Source organism: Danio rerio, chromosome 2 (genome assembly GCF_052040795.2).
Source record: "Danio rerio strain M-AB ecotype USA chromosome 2, GRCz13ab, whole genome shotgun sequence".
Taxonomy (NCBI): Eukaryota; Metazoa; Chordata; class Actinopteri; order Cypriniformes; family Danionidae; genus Danio; species Danio rerio.
This window is the reverse complement of record NC_141022.1, coordinates 34,917,804-34,930,996: the sequence shown is the minus strand read 5'-3', so window position 1 is coordinate 34,930,996 and position 13,193 is coordinate 34,917,804. Positions and strand designations below refer to the sequence as shown.

The 13,193-nt window shown below is 40.5% G+C and overlaps 1 protein-coding gene and 1 long non-coding RNA gene across 7 annotated transcripts in view; one reads left to right on the top strand and one right to left on the bottom strand.

Moving 5' to 3' along the window:
- Nucleotides 1–13,193, bottom strand: part of si:ch211-106h4.4 — a 92,815-nt gene that overhangs the window by 32,061 nt on the left and 47,561 nt on the right. For all 6 annotated transcript variants that reach the window (XM_087240998.1, XM_087240999.1, XM_087240996.1 and 3 more), the window contains 8 exons: nt 3,319–3,487; nt 3,122–3,241; nt 2,883–3,040; nt 1,104–1,199; nt 920–1,010; nt 708–830; nt 456–558; nt 190–340 (listed from right to left, as the gene is read on the bottom strand). In XM_087240998.1, the coding sequence (XP_087097124.1) occupies nt 190–340; nt 456–558; nt 708–830; nt 920–1,010; nt 1,104–1,199; nt 2,883–3,040; nt 3,122–3,241; nt 3,319–3,487 (1,011 nt within the window). The remainder of the gene's footprint in view (nt 1–189; nt 341–455; nt 559–707; nt 831–919; nt 1,011–1,103; nt 1,200–2,882; nt 3,041–3,121; nt 3,242–3,318; nt 3,488–13,193) is intronic.
- On the top strand, nt 5,087–12,486 carry LOC110438058 (uncharacterized). The gene is made up of 2 exons (XR_015478649.1): nt 5,087–5,273; nt 10,515–12,486. It is a non-coding gene; the product is annotated as an uncharacterized LOC110438058 (long non-coding RNA).

Genomic DNA, 13,193 nt, shown 5'->3' with positions numbered 1-13,193 from the left:
TGACTACACTTTAACAGAGAGTAAATCATAATAAAAATGCAATTTCGAATGGGCTACTCCTTTACATTTGAGTCTTTTCGTCCAAAGTTACTGTATGACTTCAACATTTCTTGGGTTTCACAGAAGATTTTACATCATGCAAGGTTGATAACAGCATGCTGGAAAAAAGGAAAGATATTTTAAACTTACTCTAAACTTAGAGGGAGACGACACTGTGACCTCTGCCATTTCCCAACTACCAGAATGCACTCCAGAAAGAGACCAGAGTGCTGGACTGAGCTCTCCGTTCAGAAGAACATGTACTGAGAGTGAATCAGCCGAGCCAGCAGACAGCCGATACCTACAAACAGCCTCTATCAAAACATCATACTGAATCAACTGTAACTGAGCTGGAGAAAAACTACCAAACTGAAGCTTTGATAGACTAATATAAGATTATTGGTTCACAAACATACCAGAATTGCACGCAGGACTCTGCAGATGGACTATACTCTGGTGTCAAAAGATTTGAGACCTCTGGTTTCTCAAGTTTGGCTCCAAGCACAGCCATTGAATGACCTGTTGTATGACAAACACATAACATAGGTCCATTAATGTAATTCAATTCAAAGCAGTTTTTTACATTGCAGATTGTGTTAAAGCAGCTTAACAGATGATAAGGTGACGAACTACATGACCAAAAAAACAAAAGTGGCACGTTCACTCACCTAGTTCAGTCTTGTATGTATGGTCAGTATAGCCACTAGTACCATCAACATGAAGCCAGGCAGAGCTGACGGTCACATCGGGCTCAAAGCCACACAGTGAAGGAGACTCAAATCCACACGGGCCTTTAAGAGACAGAGATCACAGAGAAAGAACTTGAATGGCTGAGAATGTTTAAAAATTATAGTCATATAAATAAATGACTTTGACTCACTGTAATCCACGCAGGCTCCTGCAGTCACTCTGAAGTCATCAATAGCTATGAAGCCGCTGTTTCCTGCTGCTCTGCTCCCGGAGAACTTCACCTGAACAAAGTGACAGTCAGGTAGTTTTCCTGGTTAATACATGTATATGTGAGTGTGGGTTGAGATTTAGAGACGTCAGTAAGCCTCTCTTACTCGATGAACATCTGTAGTACTGATGGAGACTTGTGCGTTCAGCCACTCAGATGTCTGCGAGCCTTTTCTTGTCCATATGATAGTTTCCATTGTTTTCTGAAACCAACGATACTGTATAATTCAACAATACATATACATATGCAAAAATACATGTTTTGATTTAGCAAAATGATTATATATATATATATATATATATATATATATATATATATATATATATATATATATATATATTTTTTTTTTTACATTAAAACAAACCATAGATATTTACATTAGATGTCGTCTATTCTATTGTTGTCTATTGGAAGGAATACGTAAATAGAGCCACCATTTTAGAACAGGGTAGCGCTCCTTTGAAATAAATGTGGGACCAAGGGTCAGTGGAGGACTGGCCATCCAGAGCCATAGATATGTAAACATTTACACAAATATCTATGATCTGAAGTTTCCTGGTGGTCAGTATGGAAATATTATTAAAATAATATAAAATTATAATTTTACGTCACTTTTCTACATCGATGGTTAAGTGACCGCACACGCATTGCCGACAAAGAGCATGTAATTGTGTGCATCAAAATGTATTATCCTCCCTGCCTGGTAAATTTGATCTAATCTGTGTGCTAATTTAGTCTTGACGAGTGCTATTGTTAGACTTTTGTCCTGGGAGCACTGTACAAATGTGGCGGCGCTATTGACGCATGCTCAGGTCCATATCTGAAATCTAGTGTATATATCTATGAAAACAAACTATGTAACGCACTGTGAAAAAAAGCTTTGCTGTATTTTCGATAACAAATATTTTTTTGTGGAGGAGTATAAGAAATGTCTTTCAAAAATCCATCTTTCTAAAAAGATGTTTAAATATCATAAATTGAATTCCCAGGAAGTTTACATATGAATACGTCTACAATTTCGAATTGTATTATGGAAGCTAGATTTTTGCTCCGACAACTTCTGATGTTCAAAATTCGACTTTTATTGACATTTTTTGTATGAAATAATATATTGCCTGGAATGGTCATGTAATTTATGATAAAAAAAACTGTTCATGAGCTGCTAGAATCTCTGGTATTTATTGATACAATATAGTATATTGTTTCAAACTACACTAAAGAATTTCAGTAAAATGTACAGTATTACTGGCTATTGTGGCTGCTAATAAAATTTGCTGCAAAATTTAGTGCGCTTGTCATTTTTACAGTATTACTGGCAATTATTACAGTATCACTGGCAAAATTTTAACAATTACAACTGTGCTGTGGTTTTACAGTGCATTTGAAAAATTTAAAAAGTATTACTGGCTACTGAAATTGCCAGTTATACTGTAAAATTTACAGCAAATATTTACACTGTACTAAAATGTCAACAAAAGTTACTTGACTAAACTATAGTGTTAAGTTTACTAGACTATATAGTTTATCAGACAATCATAACAGTACCATATTAATGGCCTTATCCATAAACATGATGGGGTGAATATTAAAGCTTGCACAAACATATCCATAATTATATACTTCCATAACAGCTGTTTTTGTGTATTTATTATGTTATGTTATTAAGAAGCAAGTTCCCAGAGCAAATGTACATATTCATCTAAATGTTGGCACAGATGGGATGTTTATGAACAGAACATTTTTGCAAGCATGAGCAATAAGTTACCAGCTGCAATTCACTTATATTGTTGCTAATGAGAAGAGTTTCTTTATTTCATACCTAGTTTCTTAAAAAAAAACATTCATTGTCCAAAGAAGCTTAAGATGACTGAAATGTTGAACGTACCGTCTCAATAAGCAGATCGAAGTTTCCAACAGATGCTCCTAACATGTAGTACCAGAATTCAACACAGACATCAGAGCTCTGAATTTCCATCGAGGCTGAAATGACAGCTGATTCACTGGATTCATGCTCTCCTGACAGATTCACTATTAGATAAAAACCTGCAAGAGTGAAGATGTGTAACAAAACATTAGAATTTCCCACTACCTCTGCTTCCTATACAGCCAAATAGCAAGTCTTACCCCTGTCATTTTTAACAGTGTGGTCATATAATGGCCCTAGCCAAGGATTTTTCACATGTCCACTCATTTGATGGGTCCAGTCGAATTCATCTTCTGTCTCCTGGACCCAGTCACACAATCCTGCAAGCAGACATCTGGAATATTTAGCAGAGAGCTCTTAATACTGTGCATCCATGTAGTGATCACTGAAGTCTTACCCTCCTGAAAGTCGCAGTCCATTGAGGATGCAGGTGGAGCGGTGGGCTCGGTTGTGGGTGCAGGTGTTGTTGGGGTCAGATCAGAGCAGTGTGTATTCCTCCTGATATAGATGTCATCCAGAGCAATGGTTCCTATATCTAAATATTGACTCGCAGCTTCAAACACAATCTGATGGAGAAACAATGGAATTCAAACTAATAGTTTACCCAAAACGATCATTTGCTGTAGTTACTGACCATCAGCCTCTTCGAGATTTTCGTGACTTTTGGAGGACATTAAAAAAGGTTTTTAGTTGACACTAAGTTTCTTGATTCAAAACGTGAAAATCAACATTTACCTGCACGTTGAGAATAAAAACATATAACGTGGCAAAACAAAACAAATATGTGTGGCTCTCGACATACAGGAACATTACTTTAATACACAGTTTACTTTTGATCCTGCAACTCACAGGTGTCAAATCCAGTTGCTAGAGGGCCAGGTTTAGTTCCCACCCTGCTTCAACACACTTATCTGTAGGTTTCAAAGGCTGTTTTTAAATTCCAAGAATGCAGAGAACGGACTTGCGATCTTGTGAAGAGTGTTCTTGCCAGATCACCTCGAAAGAACTCGAAGAGGAGTTCTCACGGAAGAACTCAAGAGGCCGAAGAACACAGAATACGTCCTGTGAGAAATGAGATGCTGTGTTCTTCCTGATGGTCACGTGTCTTTCACACATTTTTAACAGAAAATTTTTGAAACATTGCAGCATTCATACAACAATTTATAGTTTTTCCCTTTTCAATATATACATAACATGGACAAAAATCTTACAAATATACTTTGCACAATGCAAAAAATAAAGATTTTAATAAAAATTTTTGCAAATAAACACCTGTGGGGAGTCAACGGATCGTTCCAGAACCGAACAAGCCACAGACCATGTTATCCTTAAAAGATTGGTTGGTGCCTAAATGTCTGAGCTTTGATTTCATTTTCAAAGCAATCCACAGGCACCCAGCAAAAGGCAATCCACAGGACGACTATCCAGTCAACATCACAGTTGCGTGTTAATTAACTTTACACCTTAAAACAATAAGAGGCTCTACAATCAAAAACCCACCAAACCGGTTTTTGAGAAGTACCTTTTGGTTCGCGTGTCCTTTGGCGTCTGCAAGGAATACACATTCTCAGGCAGACACAGAAGCGATCAGAAACGCTTCCAAAGTTTAATGGACATACAGTAAAACTGTGTTTATTTGAGTAATGTATGTTTGCTTTATGTTTCTGTAGGTTTTTGTGTGTACATGTTCCATGTGTTTAACAAAACTGTTATAGATAGTTCTTGAGTAATAGCCCTCAGTGACAAATGAAATCTACAGAATGTTTATGACTGTAATGGAAATTCATTTTAGATAAACATGTGTAGTGGAAACTTACAGCAGAAACAGCGGAGCACCTGATGCACGTACAGAATGGGCCTTATTAGGATTTGACCTTGCAAGCAGTACAAACTAGATAGAACAGTGAACATACTTTGCTTCAGTGTCTCATTCTGTAGAAACTGTCGTCAGAATGGGCATTATTAGGGTTTGACCTTGTAAGCAGTAAAAATCAGATAAAAGGGTGAACACACTTGACTTCAGTGTCTCACTCTGCAGAAACTGTTGTTGCTGTATGACTGTGACCTTCTTTGCAAAGAATAAAACTTTAAAAAGACATTCTGAGTAAGACTTTGTTTCTTGACCACAGAGAGCGCCTCTTTAAAGAAAATTGCCACTACAATTTGGTGTCAGAATAGTGGGATGTCTTGGAGGAACTTTTCCGGACCCTGCGGACGGTGACTGATCATCCTGGGACTTCGTGTCACAGCCCTGCCCCGCTCGATTGAGGGTTGAGGGGCCGACCGCAGGGCTCGGAGGGGAACCCCACTGACATCTGGGAAAAAGAACTCAAGTGGCATCTGAACTCTCTGGTAAGAGACAAATTCTTTGTTTGTTACTAAAAGAAAATTGAACAGTTTTGGGTATTTGATTAGGCAATTAAAAGGGTTTTTCACTGTAATTTGGGCCATCACCATGCTGGTAGATCTGTCTCTGTGGGATAGCAGCGTGATTAATGCAAGTGAGATCTGACATCAGGTGGGGATCGAGACCTTTTTACAAGTGAGATCTGGCGTTTAGCTGAGATCAAGACCTTACACAAGTGAGATCTGGCGCCTGACTAAGATCAAGACCTTTTTAACACGTTTGGCTAGCTAACTGCGATTTACTCCCGGGAGGGGGTTGAAATCAGGGGGCTGTGCGATTTACTTCCAAAAAGAGGTTGAAATCTAGGGCTGTGCGATTTACTTCCGGAAGGAGGTTGAAATCAGGGGCCAAGCGATTTACTTCTAAAAGGGGGTTGAAATTGGGGGCCACAAAATTAGAGCTGGAAAGCTTAACTTTTCGATTTTAGGTGAAAAATCGAAATCTGTTGGAGACGTCCGACAGATTAATAGGTACCGAAAAAGTCCAGGGGAAAGATTGTTGCCAGCATGGGGAAGTCTCAAAGCAAAATAAAAAAATATGATACACCGGTGTTTTGGAATATGGGAAATTTATACGGAATAAGAAAAAAAAAGAAAAAAGCATGCAAGAGATAGGAAAACAATAAGGTATCACAAGTTTCTAAGGGAAAAGGAATGTTGAGTGTTACTAGGTTAAACATAATGAAAAAGCAGATGAGAAGGCAGAAGGAAAGGCAGGTTGTCTTTGGGAAAGGCATGTGCGTGTCGTGTGGAGACACTGTTGATTGTTGGCTCAGGGAGGCAGATAAGAGGCAAAGAGGAAAATGCTGCAGAGGCAGCTGGCATGTAGGGAAAAGAATGAAGGAGATAAAGTGAAAGAAAAATGTGAATGTGTGAATGAAAGATTAATTAGCACCACTAATCCTTTCTATACATCTGTTTCCATACATGTACCGCCGTACCATCACTATCCCGTGGCTGAGCTGCGAGCCCTGAGAACTGACCCAAACCTTAACTGCTACTGTCCCAGAAGACCTCCGACCGCACCAACGAAATTCCCACCTCAAGCGAGTGGAGGACATCTGTTTGAACTGGAGAAATGGACATTTAACGAACATTCTGCTGTGTGCTCAACATGCTGAAGACAAGCTGACAGTGAAGCAAGAGCAAGACAAGAAGAAAGCAGAAAGGGAGCTGTGCATGGCTCTGGTACAAGTGGCCAACCAAAGATCCAACCAACACCTGACATCCAAGTTCAAAGGTGACAAAGGTGTCAAGGGGGAGAAAGATACTAGATGGAGAAACTGGAATGTGACGTATGGCGATGAAACCTGCAGAGCCTGTCGTGCACGTGATGTGAACCGGTACCAAATGTCTGCGCTTGCAACCGAAATGGACTTTTGGTTAAGGATTGACCCGAAAGGCGCTAACCAACAACGAGGAGCTGATGTGCCGAGAGGGAAGAGCAGAATGGAGAGGGTCTGGGCAAACAGCCAACAGCTACAGTAAAGGGAAGTGAACATATTTTTACTAACATGTTTAAATGCAGACACATTTTTATACACACATATTCACATACACTGACAAACTGGCTCTCTGCAATGAAGGAAAAGCTTCCATTTCCCACTGTAAATTTGGCATTGTTTTTAATAGTGAAGCCTTTTTTTTTATGCAAAATATTCTATGTTGATTGAGAATACATTGGTTGAGTTTCTAGCTGATAGTGGAGCTAGCATATCTTGCATACGACCATGTGACCTGCAGTGTGAAATACCTTTAACAAACAAATTTCACAAGTCTCTGTCTGGATCTGGTCATACAGTGGTTGAGCGATTTACAGCTCCGCTGACCTGTGAGACAGAGGGGGGTAAAATTTTCAGACATGCATTTGTTTGTTCACCAAAATGCCCTGTTCCTATCCTCGGAAGGAACATTTTGTGTAAACTAAACTTGATTTTAACAGCAGATTCCACTGGTGTGAGAGTGATTGAAGGAGAGGAATTTTGTTGTTTACAAATTGAATCACAAGCACCGAAGTGGGCTTATGAATGGCTGGTTGAAAACAATGAGTGGGCTAATTCAATTTGCAAATTGGCTGAAGAACGTGTAAAACCTTTTGACAGGGATATATTGTCTCCTGGTGAACTGCATTGTACGTCACATGTCGTAACTGATAGAGATGCAGAGTTTGAAAAGGCTTGGTTTGAGGCAAATGTGAATGAAACTTTGATTTTAGAGAAAATGTACTGGAAGGATAGTCTGTGTGCAGTTTCAGTGTCTCTGTCAGAAAAGCAGCGTTCAATCTATCTCATGTCAGCACAGGCTGTGCCTCACATATCAGTTTGCAAGGGTAAACATCAGTCTTGGGCTGATTTAGGCCCGTTTGTGAAGCAGTGTCTTGAAGTCAAAGATTATATCAGCAGAGAGGGAGGGGTAGAATGGAGCGCGCTCTCGCAGGCCTTTAGGGTGGACAGTGAAACTGAAACAGCTGTTTCAAGAACTGTGACTGCGATTGACAAACTTTGCGTAAAGAATTCTTGCATGGTTGACTTTAACGCTGCAGACATACACCCAGCTTTAGCAGAAATACCAAGTGAATTGTGGGCTAAAAGCAAATATGATGTTGGTTTAATCAAAGGTTGTGATCCAGTGACAATCATTGCAAAATCTGATTACAGACCATGCCAACAACAATATCCTTTGAAAAGGGAAGCCATTGAGGGCATTACCCCAGTATTTGAGTCTTTACTGGAACAGGGCGTTATTGTACCATGCAACAATTCTGAGGTTCGCACCCCTATTTTTCCTGTTAAAAAGATAAGGGATAATGGGATGCCTACTGAATGGCGTTTCGTAGAGGATTTACAAGCAGTAAATGCAGCTGTCAAACAAAGGGCTCCATTAGTTCCAAATCCGTACACGATTTTGTCACAAATTCCTGAAAAATCACAATTCTATTCAGTGGTTGATTTGGCTCATGCATTTTTCAGTCTGTCAGTGGACAAAGACAGCCAGTTTTGGTTTGCATTTAATTTCAATGGCAAAGGCAACACCTTTACACGTCTGTGTCAGGTGTATGTTTTACTTTATACAACGAAGCGTTGTTAAGAAGTTTGGAACCTCTGATCCTGACAGCTGGAACTGCTTTGTTACAGTATGTTGATGACCTGTTGATATGTGCTGAGAATGAAGAGACGTGTGTGAAAGACACTGTGACTGTCCTTAGGCATTTGGCTAAGGAGGGCCACAAGGTCAGTTTGACAAAATTGCAGTTTGTTAAACAAAAGGTAACATTTTTGGGGCACGTCATTACACCACACAGCAAATCTCTGTCTGAAAAAAGGGTGAGTGGTATAAAAAATGTACCAAAACCACTAACGAAAAAAAAACAAATGTTGTCTTTTTTAGGTATGTGCTCATATTGTCGCACATTTATTCCAAATAATGCAATTTTGGAACAACCCCTGAGAGCCCTAACATTAGGGAAGGGGATGAAATCCACTGATAAACTAGAGGGGTCGACAGAGGCAGAGCAGGCATTTGTAAACATGAAATTACAAATGGCTGAAGCCCCTGCATTAGGTTTACCTTACCAACAAAACCATTTGTTCAGATGGTAGATGAGAGAAATGGGTTTATGACGTCATTGCTCCTACAGGACCATGGAGGTAGACTGTTAAACAATGTACTGGTTTGAATGCAGCTACTATTCTTCCTACTGAGGAAGATGGGGAAGAGCATTGTTGTTTAACAGCACTTGAACAGGTGTGTACACCACCACCTGACCTTTCTGACGAACCACTTGAAAATTGTGACAATGTCCTCTTTGTGGATGGGTCAGCATTTTAAGATCCACAAACAGGCCAGAATAAAGTTGGTTACGCTGTAACAACTGAATTTGATGTGGTGGCCTCTGGGAAATTACCAGGGCACTATTCGGCACAGGCCGCAGAGCTCTTGGCATTGACAGAAGCATGTAAATTGATGGCAGAAAAGGCGGCTACAATTTACACTGACTCAAGATATGCATTTGGGGTAGCTCATGATTTTGGGGCTCTGTAGAAACACAGAAAATTACTAAAATCTGATGGTCGACCAATACTCAATGCTCCTTTAGTGGCAGCGCTGCTGGATGCGATTTTACTACCTGACAAACTGGCCATTTGTAAATGCGCAGCGCACTCTAATAATAAAGATTCTGTTTCTGTAGGTAACTCCAGGGCAGATGGAGCGGCGTCCCAAGACAAGGACAACTCTGAATGTTCTTTGCTATCTGTTGGTGATAACAATGACGTGTGTTCTTCTTTGCAGGACATGCAGACCTTTGCGACGGGGCTGGAGAAGAACAAGTGGAGACAGTCTGGCTGTGTGATGAAAGATAATGTGTGGAAGAGTGCTGAGGGCAGGGCGTGTTTACCAAAACATTTTTTCCAACATTACGCAAAATTACTTCACGGTAAAGATCATGTGTCAAAAACAGCAATGGTTGCGCAAATGAACGAACTGTGGTTCACAAAGGGGTTCACTGCATTTGCGGACAATTTCTGTAGACGATGTGTAATTTGCAACACACATAATGTGGCCAGAGCGATAAAGGTTCCACTATCATCTCATCCACCTCCAACAGGGCCTTTTGAATATTTGATGATGGATTTCATTGAATTGTCCCCATGCAATGGGAAAAGGTACTGTTTGGTGATGGTTGACATGTGGTCAAAATGGGTTGAAGTTTTTCCAACCTCAAAACAAGATTCGGCTGCGGTAGCAAAAGCGTTACTGACTGAAATTGTGCCGAGATGGGGAATACCACGAAAAAGAAGTTCAGATAATGGTACACATTTTGTTAATGAAGCAATCAAACAAGTGGGCCAATATTCGGAAATTGATTTGAGAACACATTGCAGTTACCATCCAGGTTCAGGTGGAGCTGTTGAAAGAGAAAATGGCATCCTGAAAAACAAATTGGCAAAATGTTGTGAAGACACAGGGCTTACATGGGTTCAAGCTTTACCCATTGTCCTGATGTACATGAGAATGAGAAAAAGATCAAAAATGAATTTGAGCCCGTTTGAAATTCTCTTTGGTAAACCACCGCGTGTAGGTGTGAATGGGGGAAAACAGCAGCTGCCCTCAACAGATGTGTGTGAGAATGACATGTTGAATTACTGTAAAGAATTGTCTCATGTGTTGTCCGATGTTTGTGTGCAGGTAAAGGCCGCACAGGGGAAGGCTGCTGAGAGACCACTGCACAGTCTGAGGCCTGGCGATTTCGTGGTGATCAGGGACCTAAGGAGAAAGAGCTGGAGAGCGAAACTCTGGTTGCGTCCATTTCAAGTGCTACTGACCACTGAGACAGCGGTGAAGGTCGCAGAGCGGGCGACGTGGGTGCATGCTGGGCACTGCTGGAAAGTTCCATCTCCTGAGAAGGATTCCACGAGGGAGTAGGAGAGAAAGAGGGGCTCTGAAGCTGTCTGAAGAAAACAGCAGGCTGCTATCTGAGTGAAGCAAGGTCACAGCTGGGGAGAAACAACAAGGTCAAGAGGTGTGTGTGGGACAGTAACTTCTGAATACAACACCAAGCAGCAAACAGACGGAGGAGAAAGCGACCAAAAGAGAGGTGAATTAAAGATCTGAAGATGAACGAAAAGATTCGCTGGCATCCATTCCGAGTGCCAGGTATGTGTGGGCTGAAAAAAAACCACGTTGTGGCTGACGTTACTATCATTGACATTGTTACGTCATCTTCCTTGCTCTGGAACTGGCAATGGAGTGTGTGGATTGAGACAAATCACACTGATGTTGCTATTATTATCACTGAATGTTCTGTTGTTTTCATTAATCTGATTCCAGCAAACCATTTCTGACATTGTAGCCCACATGAGAATGGCCGTAAAAGAGCCTAAGAATTTAAACAACTGATGGCTAGATTGGCTGTTGTTTAAGAGGGGAAACTGGATCTACTGGGCCTTTACTGTGGTGTTACCTGTATTGGGGGTGGGTCTAGTGATATTATGTTGTCTGCCATGTATATTCAGATTTGTATCATGGTCAGTGGGCAGACAGATTACATCTACAACATCCCATCTGATGGTAAAGATGGCGGTTAAAAAAGAGGGTATGAATGTTGACATGGGTCATGATTTTGATTATGACTTTGACGATAACAGTAGCTACATGGATTTGGATAAAGAAAAACCGTAAACAAATTGAGAACAAAATTTTAGGTGACGGCTGTTACTTAATTGGGAAAATATTAACGGACCTGACTTTTTGAAATTTGAGATAACTATCTGCTTGCTTATATGTATTTTGGGTCTATTCAAACAAAAACAGCAAACTGCATGAGTTGGTATGTTCTGTAACAAGTTTTAAAAGAGTGATCATTTGCATGAAAATCGAGAGAAGAGTGTAAATGTGATGTATGTTTAAGAGTACAGAAACAACAATGTGTTCCTATGTTTGTGAGTGTTATTGATGAATTGATAATGTAGAGTGTTAGTAATTTTTTAACTGATTGAAGAAATGCTTTCAGAATTTTGTTGTGTGAACAAATCAATAATGTGAAAATAACAGGCAATTTCTGTGATTTGAACCTCTGAGGGGTGACTGAGGGTCTGATTTCGGTCAGGAGCGCAATAACAGTGATTATTCGTTTAGCCCGGCTCCCAGGGAAGAGGGATGTTTTGAAAGGTAACTCTTAATGGGGAAACTATATTAAGAAGAGTGTTTAAACATCTCTAGTGTATTTGATGTGAGCAGAAACCTGTTAAATGATTAACCAGTGTGATTTTAGAAATCAATTGAAAAATGAATTTAATAATGAGTTATCAATGAATGATAAAAAGAGAGGAATTGTAATGGAAATTCATTTTAGATAAACATGTGTAGTGGAAACTTACAGCAGAAACAGCGGAGCACCTGATGCACGTACAGAATGGGCCTTATTAGGATTTGACCTTGCAAGCAGTACAAACTAGATAGAACAGTGAACATACTTTGCTTCAGTGTCTCATTCTGTAGAAACTGTCGTCAGAATGGGCATTATTAGGGTTTGACCTTGTAAGCAGTAAAAATCAGATAAAAGGGTGAACACACTTGACTTCAGTGTCTCACTCTGCAGAAACTGTTGTTGCTGTATGACTGTGACCTTCTTTGCAAAGAATAAAACTTTAAAAAGACATTCCGAGTAAGACTTTGTTTCTTGACCACAGAGAGCGCCTCTTTAAAGAAAATTGCCACTACAATGACATACTTCATGTTTGGTATCGATTGAAAGCTAGGAACATTTCGAATGCATTGGTTTATATAAAGAAACCATACTATGAAAAGTGTCGATGTTATAAGACTTTATTTTAACCACTATGCTATCAAAGCAGCACCCACACCAGGTGTCAACCCGGCCTCCTAGAGGGCAGAATTGGGGTGTGACTCCACCCCGCACCTTATCTGATTGGACAAGTATTGTGTAGACCCAGCCTCTACCAAAGCCTATAAAACTTTGAACAAAGGAATTTCATCGTCGTCTTTTGCCGGTCATCTTTGCCAGTCGTCACCGCCGTCGCTGCCCGGACGTCGCTCTTCTCGTGCTGTGGCCGTTACATCGCCTCGCCGGAAGCCACGTTACATCACGGAGCATACCGCGACCTTCACTTGCTACCAGCTCGACCCCCGATCTGCTTGTGCAACAACGAGCCATCGGATCAACACATCCAAACTCTGAAACTCATCATAACTACAGGAACCCAGGAAGGACTTCGAACGCCGCCTCGTCCAACATCTGTATCCCTAGTAACCGACTAAGGAAACCCCTCTTCACCGACAAGGGAATTCCATCACGTCACTGAAGTTGCTACGCTGACCAATCAGCTTCGCGGGGATTTCCCTTTG